The sequence below is a fragment of the Bos grunniens genome, chromosome 8 (assembly GCF_055505025.1).
Source record: "Bos grunniens cultivar Pamir isolate PY7600 chromosome 8, Bosgru_T2T1.0, whole genome shotgun sequence".
In the NCBI taxonomy this organism is placed as follows: domain Eukaryota; kingdom Metazoa; phylum Chordata; class Mammalia; order Artiodactyla; family Bovidae; genus Bos; species Bos grunniens.
In genome coordinates, this window is record NC_141172.1 from 58,601,632 (window position 1) to 58,614,694 (window position 13,063).

Here is a 13,063-nt window from a genome sequence, read left to right on the forward strand (position 1 = left end):
AGGCGGAGGCCGCAGCCGCGGGGCCTGGTTATCGCCTGTCCAGCGCAGCCCGGAGTCGCCCAGGCCTGAACTCCTACCCAGTCCCCGGCCTGGCCCCAGCCGGCTCGACTCCGGCCCTAGGCCCGCGAGGACACCGGAGGCCACCCCCGGGGGGTGGGAGCGGAGCCGCGGGTCAGCTCAGCGAGCGCCCGCGCTGGCCTGTCCGGCCCCGCCCCCGCCCCGGGCCATGGCTCAGCCCTTGTCCCGGCCCCTTGTCCTATCCCGTTCTGGGCCTTGGCCCCCGACCCCGCCCTCGCCCCGCTTCCCAAATCGGTTCCAGTTCCCGCCTGGGTCCCAGCGAATGCCCAGATCCAGGTTCCAGCTCAGGCGCCCCCTCCAGTCCCTGACCTGGGCCCCATCCCAGTCCCTGGCCCTGTTTCACCTCTTTCCCCATATCCCAGCCCGGCCCCTGTGCCAACCCCATTCTCAAAATTTGCTTAAGCCCGGGTCCCAACGCCTGCCCTTGTTCGAGTCCCCATCACAGCCCCTCCTTCCATCACACCCCCTACCCTTGCATAAGTCCCTGTGTCCAGCCCAGCCCAACTCTTTATCCCCGTCTGTGCCCTCATCTCTGTGTTTACCCAAGTCTCTCCCACTGCCCACCTCTCACTCTCATACCCCGCCCCTCTACCAGCCTCGACTCAGGTCTGGGCTCCAGCTGCCGTCAGCCTTACTGCTGCTGTTGCTGTTGTCTGTCCTTGGCCCAGGGGCTGGTGAGTGCAGAGCAGGAAAGAACGAGGCAGGGATGGGGTTCTGGCAGGGAGGGGTGGACTGGAGGGATTCAGGAGAGGTGGGACGTTGGCAACCAGATGGCTGGGGAAGAAGCAGAGAGAAATAGGGAGGAGGAGAGAAGTCTTACATAACTGAGAGGAATTGGCAGGGTCAGAATAGTGGCAGCTGTGGGCTTGAGCTCAGCAGGTGGCTGACAGAGACTGCATGGTTTTCTTTCTGGGGGTCTATCTGGACTCCACTTTGACTCTTCCAAGGAAGTCTTGAGTGCTTTGTACCGGCTCGTGAAGTTTGATGGGGGTGAGTGTCCCCCAACAGAGAACTTCTAGTCAGGTGTGGGAAGATCTGGCCTAAACCTTTGACGTACTGGGCATACATTGAAGCAGGGTTAAGAAAGCAGTTTTGAAAATAATGTGTAGCAAACAGATGGCCACGGGTTAGTTGCCATTATAATGAGTTTTCTTCTTGTAGTGAAACTCGTTCCAAATAAGTTTGATTTGCTTAGGAATTATTTCTGACACTTTCAGAGCAGGGTTGAAATTTGGAGACTGTTTTACAGATAGGGAAACTGAGGCACAGCAAGGGATCAATTGACCTGAGGTCATATGTGTTGACAGTGACAGTGTGGGGCTAGAAAACGGCTTCCTGATTCCGACCCTGTCCTAGTGTTGTTGTTTTTTACTGTAATATATGCCCAATAGGAAAACAGATCCAAGTGCAGAAAGGCTGTAAGCACAACCTGTCTTCTCCCCTGTCTGCCCACAAGGGGGCTTCATCCACAAACTTTCCTCATCTGCCAGTTGTCAGCCCAGGGGAAGTGACTGGGACAGGAGAAGGAGATAACCAGCTTCCTAATGGGTGGAAGGTGGGTAGAGGAGGGGGTCCCGGCTGTAGGACATGTGCCATAAGGATGGCTCCGTAATAAAGAGTCTTCATGGCCCCAGCCCCCAGCCGTCTCTGGTGGGTAGCACTCTAGAGGGGATGAGGAGGTGCCTGAGGAAGTCTTTGGCAATAACAGCTAGCAGAGCAGCTGGAGGTAGCGGGCTGCATTCAGAGTATAATCTCGAGGAGACCAATGCATGCCAAAGGTCACTGCTTCTGCAGAGGTGCAAGCTCTGTGTGGATTCTCACAGGTATCTGGGTGCTTATGTGTCTGTGTGTGTACCTGTGGGATCTGTGGGAATGCTGGGCATATGTAGTGTGTACACACTTGTGTGTTGGTAAGCATAGGCATACGTTTGTTGTGTGGTGTGAGCCTGTGTGTCCTTAGTGTCTGTGTTATTGTGGGAGGGAAAGGTATGTGTTGTGGCCCATGCACGTTCCTCTTCAGCTCTTCTTGCTCCTCCTGCAGACAGATGACTGAAGTGTCACCTCCAAGTGGATAGCTCCTTGGTTGGAGGCAGTGTTGGGTGCCTCCCACAATATATATAAGTAACCCATCTGCCCCCAGTCAGATTCCTTGAAGGGCTCAGTGCTGGTAACTGCTCAGTGTTGATTACTGCTGCTGGCAGAGTGGGCACTCAGCCGAGACAAAAGCCAGGTCAGTTTTTCAGTTTGGGTGAGGGGAAGTCCACTCTGTTGAGCCCAGTTCATAGTTTCTATCCCTGCCACCCCAGGTTCTTTGTTCATGAGCCCATTAGGAGAGGAAGGTGATTATCAGTCACAGAGCTATAGAAAGTTGAAAGATGTGGATTAAAACATGATTGCCCAGAAGCAGGTTCCAGTGCTTCGGGAGGATTGTAATGAGGCTGAAAAAGAGCACTGACTAGGCCGCACAGCAGGCAGGGCCGCCCTGAGTACAGTTAATGGTCACTGGCCTGCAGGGGTGCTCTGTGACCTGGTGATGGGGAGAGGTTTCCCTGAGCAGGGACCGGCAGTGTCACGGGACTGCGACGGCACTGTCAGTCTCAGCACACCCTTGGATCTTTATCTTGGACTTGTCTGACTGCAGTTGCATAACCCAGGCACGCCTTGCCATTACAGGAAAAGACCTTTTTGTGTCACTAGCAGGGCTAGCCTGAGCCCACGGGTGTGTGTCTGTGTGTTTCAGGTGGTGATGGAAAATCACCCTAATCACCCTCATTTGGAAGCGCTGGTGCATCCAGGACAGGTTCATCTGAGCTTGGTGAGGGCCTTCCGCCTGCTTCCTCTGGGACACAGAGCTGTAGGCCTAGTGACACCCCAAACCAAAGCCTGCAGTGAACAGGGCTCCAGGTGCTTTCTCAAACATCTGCCCTCAGAACTTCTCGTTTCCTCCTGGCATCCCCAGCTGCTTTTACTCCCCTTTCCCACCAGCCTATTCTGTGACCTCTGTAGGCCCTAGCCACTTGCGGGTGGCTTAATTAGTTCCTCAGTTTTGCAGGCCATGCCATTGTTCCTTTAATCACAGGGCTCTTTGTGCATATCTGTCCATTATTTCCTAAAGGTCACTAGCTACTTTCACCATCAGCTCTCTGAGAACCTGCACTGGGGGGCCTGGCCACCATTTTTTCTAACATTGGCAATGGCCCATCCAATGACCCATCCCTAGTACCAGCCTTGAGAAGGAGAAGGAGGAGCCCTTTCCTAATTCCAGCAGGGGGTGCTCAGTACTCTGCTTTCCTGTAATAATAGTATCCAGGCTATTCAGCTCTTGACTTTCTGCCTCACTGTTGTCACTGCCAGGGCTCCTAGGAAACCTTTCTTTCCCATCACTTGTTTCATTTCCCTTCATCCCTTTTGAATACATCACTGCTGCTCTGTGAGCCTCTTCAGTTCCTGGGCAGTGCTCAGCTTGCAAGGTGGCAGGTCTTTCTTGCTGACAGTTGAGAGCAATTATGTGATCTGAACTGCACAGACTAGCCTTGGGTGTGACTGCGACTTTTGAAGAGCACAGGCCCATCTAGGGCCAGTGACCTCCACCTACAGAGGATGGCTCTCTGCAGGGTGACTTGAGGTTGTTGAAATTCAGTAGGGCCAACCTTGACCTGTGCTTGTTCCCTCCATCAGCAGCCTCCCTTTCCAGATGCTTCTTTCTCTGATACTTCACATGCCTCATTTTGGAGTTATATCTCCCATCTCCAGAGGGAGAGACTGTCAGCATAGGCAAGGCCCTTGGGTATTTCCTCCGTGGCTGAAAAATCCACTCAGGGTCTCCCTTACCCACTGCCCTTACTTTTGTTCTAAAGTTGCTGAAGTCCCTGACCTTTTCATCTGTCCTGAGGGCATCCTTCTGGGCTTCGCTGGGGCTGGTGTTCAGTCTGCAGAGCAGTCAGGTTCCCCAGAACTTTTTGTCCTTTGGAGCCCTTTTTGATTTGGACCCTTTTCTATCCAGCTGAGCCACTGGGTTCTTTTCACTGTGATAGCAGCCCTGGTGCCTGTGTGTTTGCCTGGCAGTTGCTTACACCAGACTGTCCTGCTCACCTGTTGCACTCTGCTCCTAATGGCCATGATCAGGTATCTAGGCATTTCAGCTATGAGGACTACATCCTCCCCACCTCCCACCCCTGGCTTCGCTGGATATGAATGTTCCCAAGCAGTTTGAGATTCTACTGTCTCACCACTTGACTGCTTCCCTGGGCCAACCTCCAGAAAGTGTCCCCAGCCCTCCCTTCTGAATCCCGGAGGCCCTGCTGTCCTCTCCTTTACTCCTCTGCTGGGGCTCTTGTGTGGCCTGCCAGCTCCTGTCCTTGCCTCTGCCACCCAAGCAGGCCCCTTGCAGCCTCACCACACTTTCCCCTCCCCACTGCTGCCCTGAGCCAGTGTACAGACAGCTCTTGTGAAGCTTCTGAGAGTTTTTATTGCTCCTGACCACAGGGGAACAGAAAGGGGAAGAAAATAACAAGGAAGTTTCACAGTCCCATGCTGACTCCCAAGCCCACAGGTGGAGTTCTAGGCTGCTCAGTAGCCTGGGAACCCGTGCCACTGTGTGCAGGCACACGCACATGCATAACGCACGCACTCATGCCCACCATCCACACCTGTTTCGTTAGGCTTGGTGAGAGGAGAACAATGGCTTCTAAGTGAGGGGCAACTGTGGGGATTATAAAAAGCGTTCTGGTTTTGGATTGAGACAGATCAAGGTTTGAGTCCTCCGTTTGGTCTAGGTTTGAGCCTATTTCCTTACCTGTAAAGAGAGGTCATTTCCCCCAAGGTCAGTGTAAGGGTTAAAGCAGGTGATGGCAAGGGCAGCAGGAGACCCAGTTTGTTGAGTGGGTGTTTGGGGGGTGCAACCTGTTGGGCCTGGGGTTGACTGGGAATGGCCTGTCCTACTTTGCTCCTTTCTCTACCGTCTGCTCCCCAGGAGGCCTCTTCCTGACTGACTACTCCACCTGCTCACCCCGCAAGCTGAGTCCCTTCCGCTCCTTTGCCAGCACCGAGCTCTTCCATTTCCATGTGCCTGAAGACACGTTCCTGGCTGTGTGGAATCTCATCATCTTCAAAGAGCAGGGAGGGACTTTTGGGGACCACTGCCCAGACCAAAGTGTGACCGTGTGAGTGTCTGAGTTAACCGCCTGACTCCATCCCGTGCCAACCCCAGGCCACTCTCCACCCTAAAATGAGACCTTATGAGTATCTAAGCTGCCCTCCCGACCCCTGGCCTTCGTCCAGATTGAAGTGTCCTGAGTTCTGTATGACTACATGAATGCCCAAGCTGATCTTTTTCCCCTTATGTCTGACCCCTGACCTGGAACCATTTTATTGTGTGGGTCAGTAGAGGGAATCCATTTGTTTTACTGGTGGTGAGTGACATTTCTTTCTTTTCCCCATTTCCCATCTCTTACCCCATTGCCTGCTTTCCCTTTCTCTTCATTCTGGTCCCCCAGGTATTTCCGGTCTGGGGCACCCCCTGTCATCAATCCCCTACACACACACTTCCCAGGGGACACAGCTGTGCCTGGGGTTTTCTCACTGACTCTCAGCTGGACACTGCCCAACCGCACCTCTGGCATCTTTAACGTCAGCAGCCCCTTACCTGGGGACTGGTTCTTGGCTGCCCACCTTCCCCAGGCCCATGGCCACATCTCTGTCAAGGTGAGTTGATGCTGTCCAGGGCAGGAGGGGCCAGAGCTGCTTCTCCATCTCTGGGCTACTTGGCATTCCAGCCTTGTGCCAGTGTGGAAAACAGCCTAAGGGTGGCTGGGGTGGGGCACAGCTAGAGGTCAGCAGGTCACCTGGTGGGCCAGAGGCCATGATCTGCAGGAGGCACTTTGGGAGCCTTAGGAGACACCGTGGGTCCAGGTAAGCTAGAGGGAAAGTCCAGAGCCTGCCATCAGAAGCCTGGTACTGGGGAGTGGTGTCCCTTCCTATTGGAAGATGCAGGGTTAATCACGGTGGTCAGAAGCCAGCCAGGGACTGGTCAGATGCTGCGGCACAAACCCAAGGCTAGTTCTACGTCTTGGTTGGTGATAGCCCTGCAGAGTCTTGTAGGCTACAGCCCAGTCATTAGTCCCTCTGGGAGTACGTGTTCCTTTTCTATCATAATTTCAGCCCCTACAACCTTATGAAGAGGGTAAGAGAACACTCAGTGATAGGCAAGCCCTTTTCCTGTTAAGAGGAGGCTTTGGGCAACTGGTGTCCAACCTGACTGTTGCCCTCCTTTCTCCCAAATATCAGTGATTGCATAGATCAGAGCTTCTTAAAGTCTCCAGTATTGTGGGGTCAAGGTCAGGTCGCTTCTCTGTTGTGGTTTGAAGGGAAGGAAATGCTGCTGAGTTTTCCTGCCACTCTCAGATACTGGGCAGGCTGGCCCTCTTCATCACAGGGAGAGGATTTCTTATTCCTGTCTGTTAGCAGGAAGGGAGATTGGGACACGGTGGCCATGTCAGAGTGGGATGGCCAGGTGTGTGGTGCCAGCGGTAACGGCAGAAGCACAAGCGTGAGCTGAGCAGGATTTAAAGAACAGGACACAGAGAACAAGAAAGTGAGTGGGGTTTGGCCTCTGAGAACTGGGAGGAGCAGAAATCCCCAGTCAGGTGAGGATTCGACCAGCTGTCTCTCTCCAGGGTGAGTTCCTTGAGGACAGGCGCTCTGGACTGTCAGACTCCCCTTCCCCTCCTGCTGAGGCCCAGCGTTCAGAGGTGTTACAGTGCTTTTGAATGAGCTGAGAATTACACAGGGACAAGTGTGCTGGCCCTACTGTTGCCAGAGATGGGAATGCAGGCTGATGGGAACTCAGGCTGAGCCCTCAGTGATAGGTTTTCCTGTGAGTGAAGGATGGGAGAACTTCCTCTCCAGGCCTGGAAGCCGTCTGGGTGAGAACATGCTGGGAACTTGCCCAGAAGTGGCTCTGGGCTCTAGGTTCTTGATTCCCGTCAGATCCAAGGTCTCTTATATTAGGAGGAATATCTTCTTAGGTCTTTGGCCAAATCCCAGAGAGCTTGTTTGTGATCCCAGCTGTGATCCTTGACTCTGTCTGTGAGATGAGAAAATCTTTTGGGAGCCATGCTGTAGTTACCCAACAACCTTTCTGATTAAACCAGAGGAACCTGGCGCCTAGGCCTGGGCTGCAATTGTGGGAGCTGAAGCCTGGTTAGGCGAGATCAGAACCAGGCCTGATGTGCCCACGTGCATCTAGAGACAGCTAGTGGGGCCTGAGGAACTTGGTACTGCAAGCCGGAGTCCTAGCCAGGAGAGATCTCTGGGTGTGGTGAGAGAGAGAACGGGCACAGTTACACCTTACCCGGGAGTGGCAGCTGCGAGTGGACCCCATGACAGCTGGAGCTCTCCAGTCAGCCCTGTTTTAGAGGCTGGGGGAAGGGGGGCCAAGGATCTTCTTTATGTTTGCTCTAAAAATTTGATTATCTTTTGGAATCTCATATGGGCCTGTAGGATTCTTTCTTTAAAAGTGTATTAAAAATTTTTATTTATTTTGCTTGTGCTGGGTCTTCACTGCTGCACACGGGCTTTCTCTAGTTGCGATGAGTGGAGGCTACACTTTTTTGCTGTGCATGGGCCTCTCTTATTGTGGTGGCTTATCTTGTTGCAGAGCACAGGCTTCAGTAGTTGTGGCTTTTGGGTTCAGTAGTTGTACACAGGATTAGTTGCTCTGAGGCATGTGGAATCTTCTGGGACCAGATTGAACCCATGTCCTCTGCATTGGCAGGTGGATTCTTATCCATTGAACCACCAGGGAAGTCCTGGGCCTGTAAGGGTTCTTAAGTTCTCTGGTTAATTCTCTAGAAGCAAGACTATTGGAGGGTTGTCCAGGGCATTCCTGCAGAGCTCCAACTTCTTGCCTTGCCTCCTCTTTGTCCCATGGTCCTGACTTCCCATGAGGCTTAGTAACCCCAGGAAATTATGTGGGTTCAGGAATATCCCTGGGTGGGGACTGAAGGGTGCCGGCAGTAAGAAGGCAGCAGTGTTCCTCAGCTTTGGGGATGAGCTCCCTTTAGACCTTAGTCTTTGCACACCAGCTTTATCACTGGCCTTGGGTTGGGTGCTAGAGATACAGATAAATAAGATGTATATTAGTGAGATATGGAAGTCATTTTAAGAGGACAAAGGAGAGGTTTATAACTCAGCTGGGTGGTGTGGTGGAGAGGTGGTTTTAGGTTTTAAGAAACTGTTAGGAAGTGAGATCTGATTTTGAGAAAGCAGGGAAGGGGTCATTCCAGGTGCTGGGAGTAGCATGGGCTGAAGGTGAGAAGGGAGGGCTGAAGTGGTTCAGTGTGAGGGTGAGTGAGGGGGCTGGAGTGGTGAACAGGGGTCAGATCAGGCATGGGCTGAAGGTGAGAAGGGAGGGCTGAAGTGGTTCAGTGTGAGGGTGAGTGAGGGGGCTGGAGTGGTGAATAGTGGTCAGATCAGGAAGGGTCTAGAAGTTAGAGCTTTATCCTGAGAGCAATAGGGAGCCTTAACATGTTGTAAAAGGAAGGTGACTTACCTGGTCCAGGCCACTCTCCTGGACTCTGGTCCCACACTTCTGCGGGCCTTTGTGTGTGTTATTTTTACTTTGTTACTGTGTTCCTAGCACCCAACACAGAGCCTGGCACATAGTAGGGGCTTGGCAAATTTTTGTTGCCCTTCTGCCATCTCAAACTCGTGTTTCCGAAACCAGTATCATTTCTCCTTCTTTCCGTCAACCTCTTCTGTCTTAACCTCTGCCTTCCATCTCCTTGCCTGTCTTGTGTTGGAGCATGTGTTCATCCTCTGGTGTCCAGCCAGTCTGTCCTGAAAGGCTGGCCTTTGGGTTTTGGGTAACATCTGGCACCCAAATGCCTTATTAGGAGAAGTTCTCCAAATGCCTGGGGCACGGTTCTCCTTGAATGCTTCCTCTTCCCAGCTCCAAGATTTGAAAGCAAATGAAAGCAGATAAAATAATGAAAACAACCATAAGGAAAGAAAAGGAGCAAATTCAGTTGACTCCACCAGCTCGAACTTAAGTGTGGCTCACTCAGCATCTCAACCGAAGGGGTTCAGATCTGCTAACCGTCTTCCTTCTGTTCTTCCTCCTCCTCCTAAATTATTTTATTTGTATTTCAAATAGGTAATATATGCACCTGGTACAACATTCAAAAGGTACAAAAGGCATACAGTGAAAAGTAAGTCTTCCTCTTCCCTTCATCCCCTTTTGGTCTCCACGTTCCCTCTCCAGAGTTAACTAGTAACTAGCTATTACCTAGTACCTCTTTCCTCTTGAAATATTTTCTTCTCTTGTCCTTTGTGACTTTATAGAACCATCCTGGTTTTCTTCCTGCCCACCACCCCCTCCTCTGTCTCCTTTCCTGGCTTCTCCTCTGCTTGATCTGTTTGTGTTGTGGTACCCAAAGCTTGGTCCTGGGATAACTCCTTTTTATTTCTCCATTCTCTTACTAAGTGTCTCCAGCACAGTAGTTTTAAATACCACCTACGAGTTCATGTCTTCCAAGAGTTTTAAGTGAGCCCTAATTTATTTGTATCTCAGATTTTATACTCAGCGGCTTACTTGACATCTCCGATGTCTAAGACCTATCTCAAACTTATCAAGTACATATCCAAACAAAGCCTGAAGTCAGGAATCTCTTTAATTCCTAATTCACTTCTCCCAAGTCTAAGCCTCTTCATTCTCTAATCTTCTCAGTAAGTGGCACAGCTAGTCACCAGTTGCTCAAAGCCCCACATTTAGGGGTCATACTTGATTCTTCTTTTTCCCTTATTTCCACACAACTAATCCATAAAGAAAAAGTCTTGAGACTCTTTCTAAAGCATGCCCTGGATACATCTACTTCTCTGTTCACTCTTAGCACCTTCCCTCAGCCATCTGCTGGGCCGTCACAGTAACCTCCGAAGTGGCCTCTTTGCTTCCACTCCTGCCCCCTGCCATCTGTCCAGCGCTCATTTGCTTCCATGTTGATTGGTGCCAGCTAACTGTGGGCTGGAGCTGTCTTGAATGCTGGAGTATTCCCACAGAGATGGCCACAGAGACCAAGATCTTTGGGCATCTTCAGCCTGCAAGCCTCACCCAGAAGCTCAGGTGCTTCTGTAGAAACTTAGCCCACCTGTACTAGTACAATCTAGGAATCAGCTGAGGGTCTTCCACGCTAGCTTCTTTCAGATCACTTCTCACTCCACTTCTCATTTTGGGCCCTCCTGGTTTCTCAACCTGCCTCACTTTGGCCCTACTCCCTCCATGACTGCTGCTGTTGACTGAGTTTGGATGCTCTCGCTTAACTTTTGTCTTGGCAGCTCTTGAGACCTGACTTCTGGTGCCCGCTCTGTGGTTCTGTGTCAGGGTGAAGGTTCGTGCACCTTCCCTGGTCTCCACTGATTGAACACTCGCGTCCACAATAAGGGAGGTGTTAGACATGCACACAATATAGTTTCAGGAAGAAGCACATCTTAACCAGAGAGGTCATGTCCACTGATCCTTTGTTAGGCCAACAGCAAGCAAGACATGGAACAAGGTGTTTCCTCCTTCTGGACCATCTAGTAAGGATGGGGGCTATCTCCTGAAGTGTGAGTCCCCACCCTCAGGGTCATTAACCGCAAGATATTATGGTGGTGATTCCTACCTTAGGAAGTGGGCTCAGTGAAATAACTCATGAGAGTATTTCTGGTCCTCACCAAAGATGAGGGACATCTGCTTTGTATAGCAGAGATAGAGGTTTCTGAGCAACAAGGTGGGTTCAGGAGCTTTCTGAAGGGACCTCTTTTGACGCTTGTTCTTTAACTCAGCAGGTATTTTCTAGCACCTAGTATGTGCCAAGTGGTGTGATAGGTGTTGGGAATGCAGTGATAAAAAAGGCACAGGAAAATTCCAGGCAGAGGGTAATAAGGTGTTCTGGACTGGCACCCATCAAGGCCCCTTTCCAGCCTTGTGGATCTTTGCTACAAGTCAACAAACAAGCCTTGGCTGGCTTGTTCCATGACAGGGAACTCAGTAGGATGTCAGAGCCTGGAATTCTTGTCCCAGATCAAGGCTAATGGTGTGTCTTGGTCAGAAGAACCACAAAAGTGAACAGTGGCCTCTAGTTTATTGGGCTAGTGTAAGGTAGTTTGTCCAGAAGATGAGAGAAACCTAATAAGGCCCCCCCACCCCGCCACCCTGCTCCCCTGAACTGCTAGGACTGAGGGCCCAGAGAAGTGCAAATGCTGGAACTAACGAGCCCGTCCTCATTGGAGATGCTGCAGCTGCCTGGGCCCGGGTGGTGTCCCCTCAGTAGAGAAGTGTTAGTGATTTTATCCAGAAGAGCAGCTCGGGGAGACGTGGTGGTTCTCCTCCAGTGACAGAAGGAACCCAGGCTTAGACAGAAGGAGCGGATGTATCTGGGGCCCCTGAGGCAGAACGATATGGGGAGACAGAAGATAGGCTTTGGCTTCAGAAAGGTCACAGCTGCCCCAGCTGGGTTGATTCACTTATTCATTTATCCGGCAAACATTCATTTGTGAGGTGTGCACTTTACATTAGGCTTTGTGTCTGGAGGAGCAAAAATAAGACCAGGTTTCTGTTTTCAAGTTACCTGTAGTCTGGAATTTGCCTGCGGAGGTAGGGTGACTCTTCCCTGGGGGTGTTAAAGCAGAGGCTGGACAGGTATTAACACTTGGGGAGGGCAGGTAGAAAATAAAGGAAATGAGAGATTCAAATGGGGCAAGGGGGGAGGTTTGGACTGGAGGCCTTTAAGGAACTTTATTTGGGGGGCATGCTAGTACCCAAAGAGTGCTGATTCCTGTGGGCTTGGTAGGTGAATGGACTGGTTTGAAATGACCTTGATGGGCTGTCTGGGGGTGTGCAGGAGGGGTTACTAGAGGAAGGGCAGGCAGGGCCTGTCAGGAGGGGCTTGGATTTGAGCCCCTAAACCTCAGTGGGGTTTGAGTCCCTCAAAACCCCAATCCTGAGGATCATAGAAGACCCTGCAGACCAAGGAAGGACCCAGAGCTTAGAGAGACCGTAGTCACAGCCCCAGAAGCAGGAGGGCCAGAGGTCTGTCCCACCTCCGCAGGCTTTGGCCTCGCTTTAGTAGTGCATTGCGGTCTCTCCCCTCCTGCCACCCCTGCTTGTGCCTCAGGGTCTCCAGGATGAGTGTCAGTACCTCCTCCAGCCACAGCTGATTGTCCGGCGTCTGCTGGACGTGGCCGTGCTGGTGCCTGGGAGACCCTCCGAGCAGACCCTCTCCGCCCACAATCGCTCAGCCCTGTACAAGTAAGTCGAGTGCTCCCCCAACCCGGGCCCTTCCCATCTTCCTTCCCTGGCCTCAGTCTGCCTGCTGATCCTGCACTCCCCCTGGCTAGCCTGGACTGCTGGGCCACCCAGAACCCCAGGGTGGGTCTGACCCCTCCCTCTCCCCTAGCATGGAGGGGAAGACCAGAAAAGGCCTCCTGTTCTCCTCTGTCCTCCACCTCTCCATTCTTCCCAGTGTTCCCTCATCCTGTGTCCCTCTCACCTCTCTGTACCCTGTCTTTTCTCATCTCCACCCTCCCCTCTGCCCAGGGTCTTCGTGCCCAGCTTCACTTACAGGGTTTCAGCACAGCTGGTGTGTGTGGGGGGCCGTGGGGCATCCGCCTGCCCCCTGACACTGCGCCTACGTCCCAAGGCCCCACCCCTGCACAACTCAAGCTCTGTGGCCTGTGGAGGAGCCTCGGTATGCCAGCTGGAGCTGGCACTGCCCCCCTGGGGGCACTGGGTCTACGTGCGTGTGGAGACACCATCCCGGGGCCCTGGCAGGACCGTCCGCTTCCAGCTGTGCGTGTGGCTGCAAGGTCAGAAGCCCTGCACCTGCCCCAGCCACCTGGCCTGTGCTGACATTGTGGCTGGGAAGAGGCAGGCGTGATGGCTGTGCTCGTTGGTCCTCGGCCATGTCCCTATGACCTCCCCAGCACCATCCGGCTCCCTTATTCCCCA

The 13,063-nt window shown here is 52.5% G+C and overlaps 1 protein-coding gene across 9 annotated transcripts in view; it reads left to right on the forward strand.

The window, feature by feature from the left end:
* The window catches only part of TMEM8B (transmembrane protein 8B), a 25,015-nt gene continuing 11,952 nt past the window's right edge, over positions 1-13,063 (forward strand). For 5 of the 9 annotated variants that reach the window (XR_015169883.1, XR_015169884.1, XR_015169882.1 and 2 more), the window contains exons 1-5: positions 1-752; positions 5,051-5,240; positions 5,574-5,781; positions 12,231-12,364; positions 12,653-12,921. Coding sequence is in view for 2 of the 9 variants with exons in the window: in XM_086415834.1 (XP_086271960.1) it covers positions 227-752; positions 5,051-5,240; positions 5,574-5,781; positions 12,231-12,364; positions 12,653-12,921 (1,327 nt within the window). In the remaining 7 variants the exon portion in view is untranslated. Of the gene's footprint in view, positions 753-2,818; positions 2,894-5,050; positions 5,241-5,573; positions 5,782-12,230; positions 12,365-12,652; positions 12,922-13,063 lie in introns of those variants that run through there. The other 4 variants (XM_086415837.1, XM_086415839.1, XM_086415836.1 and 1 more) reach the window with 3 other exon arrangements.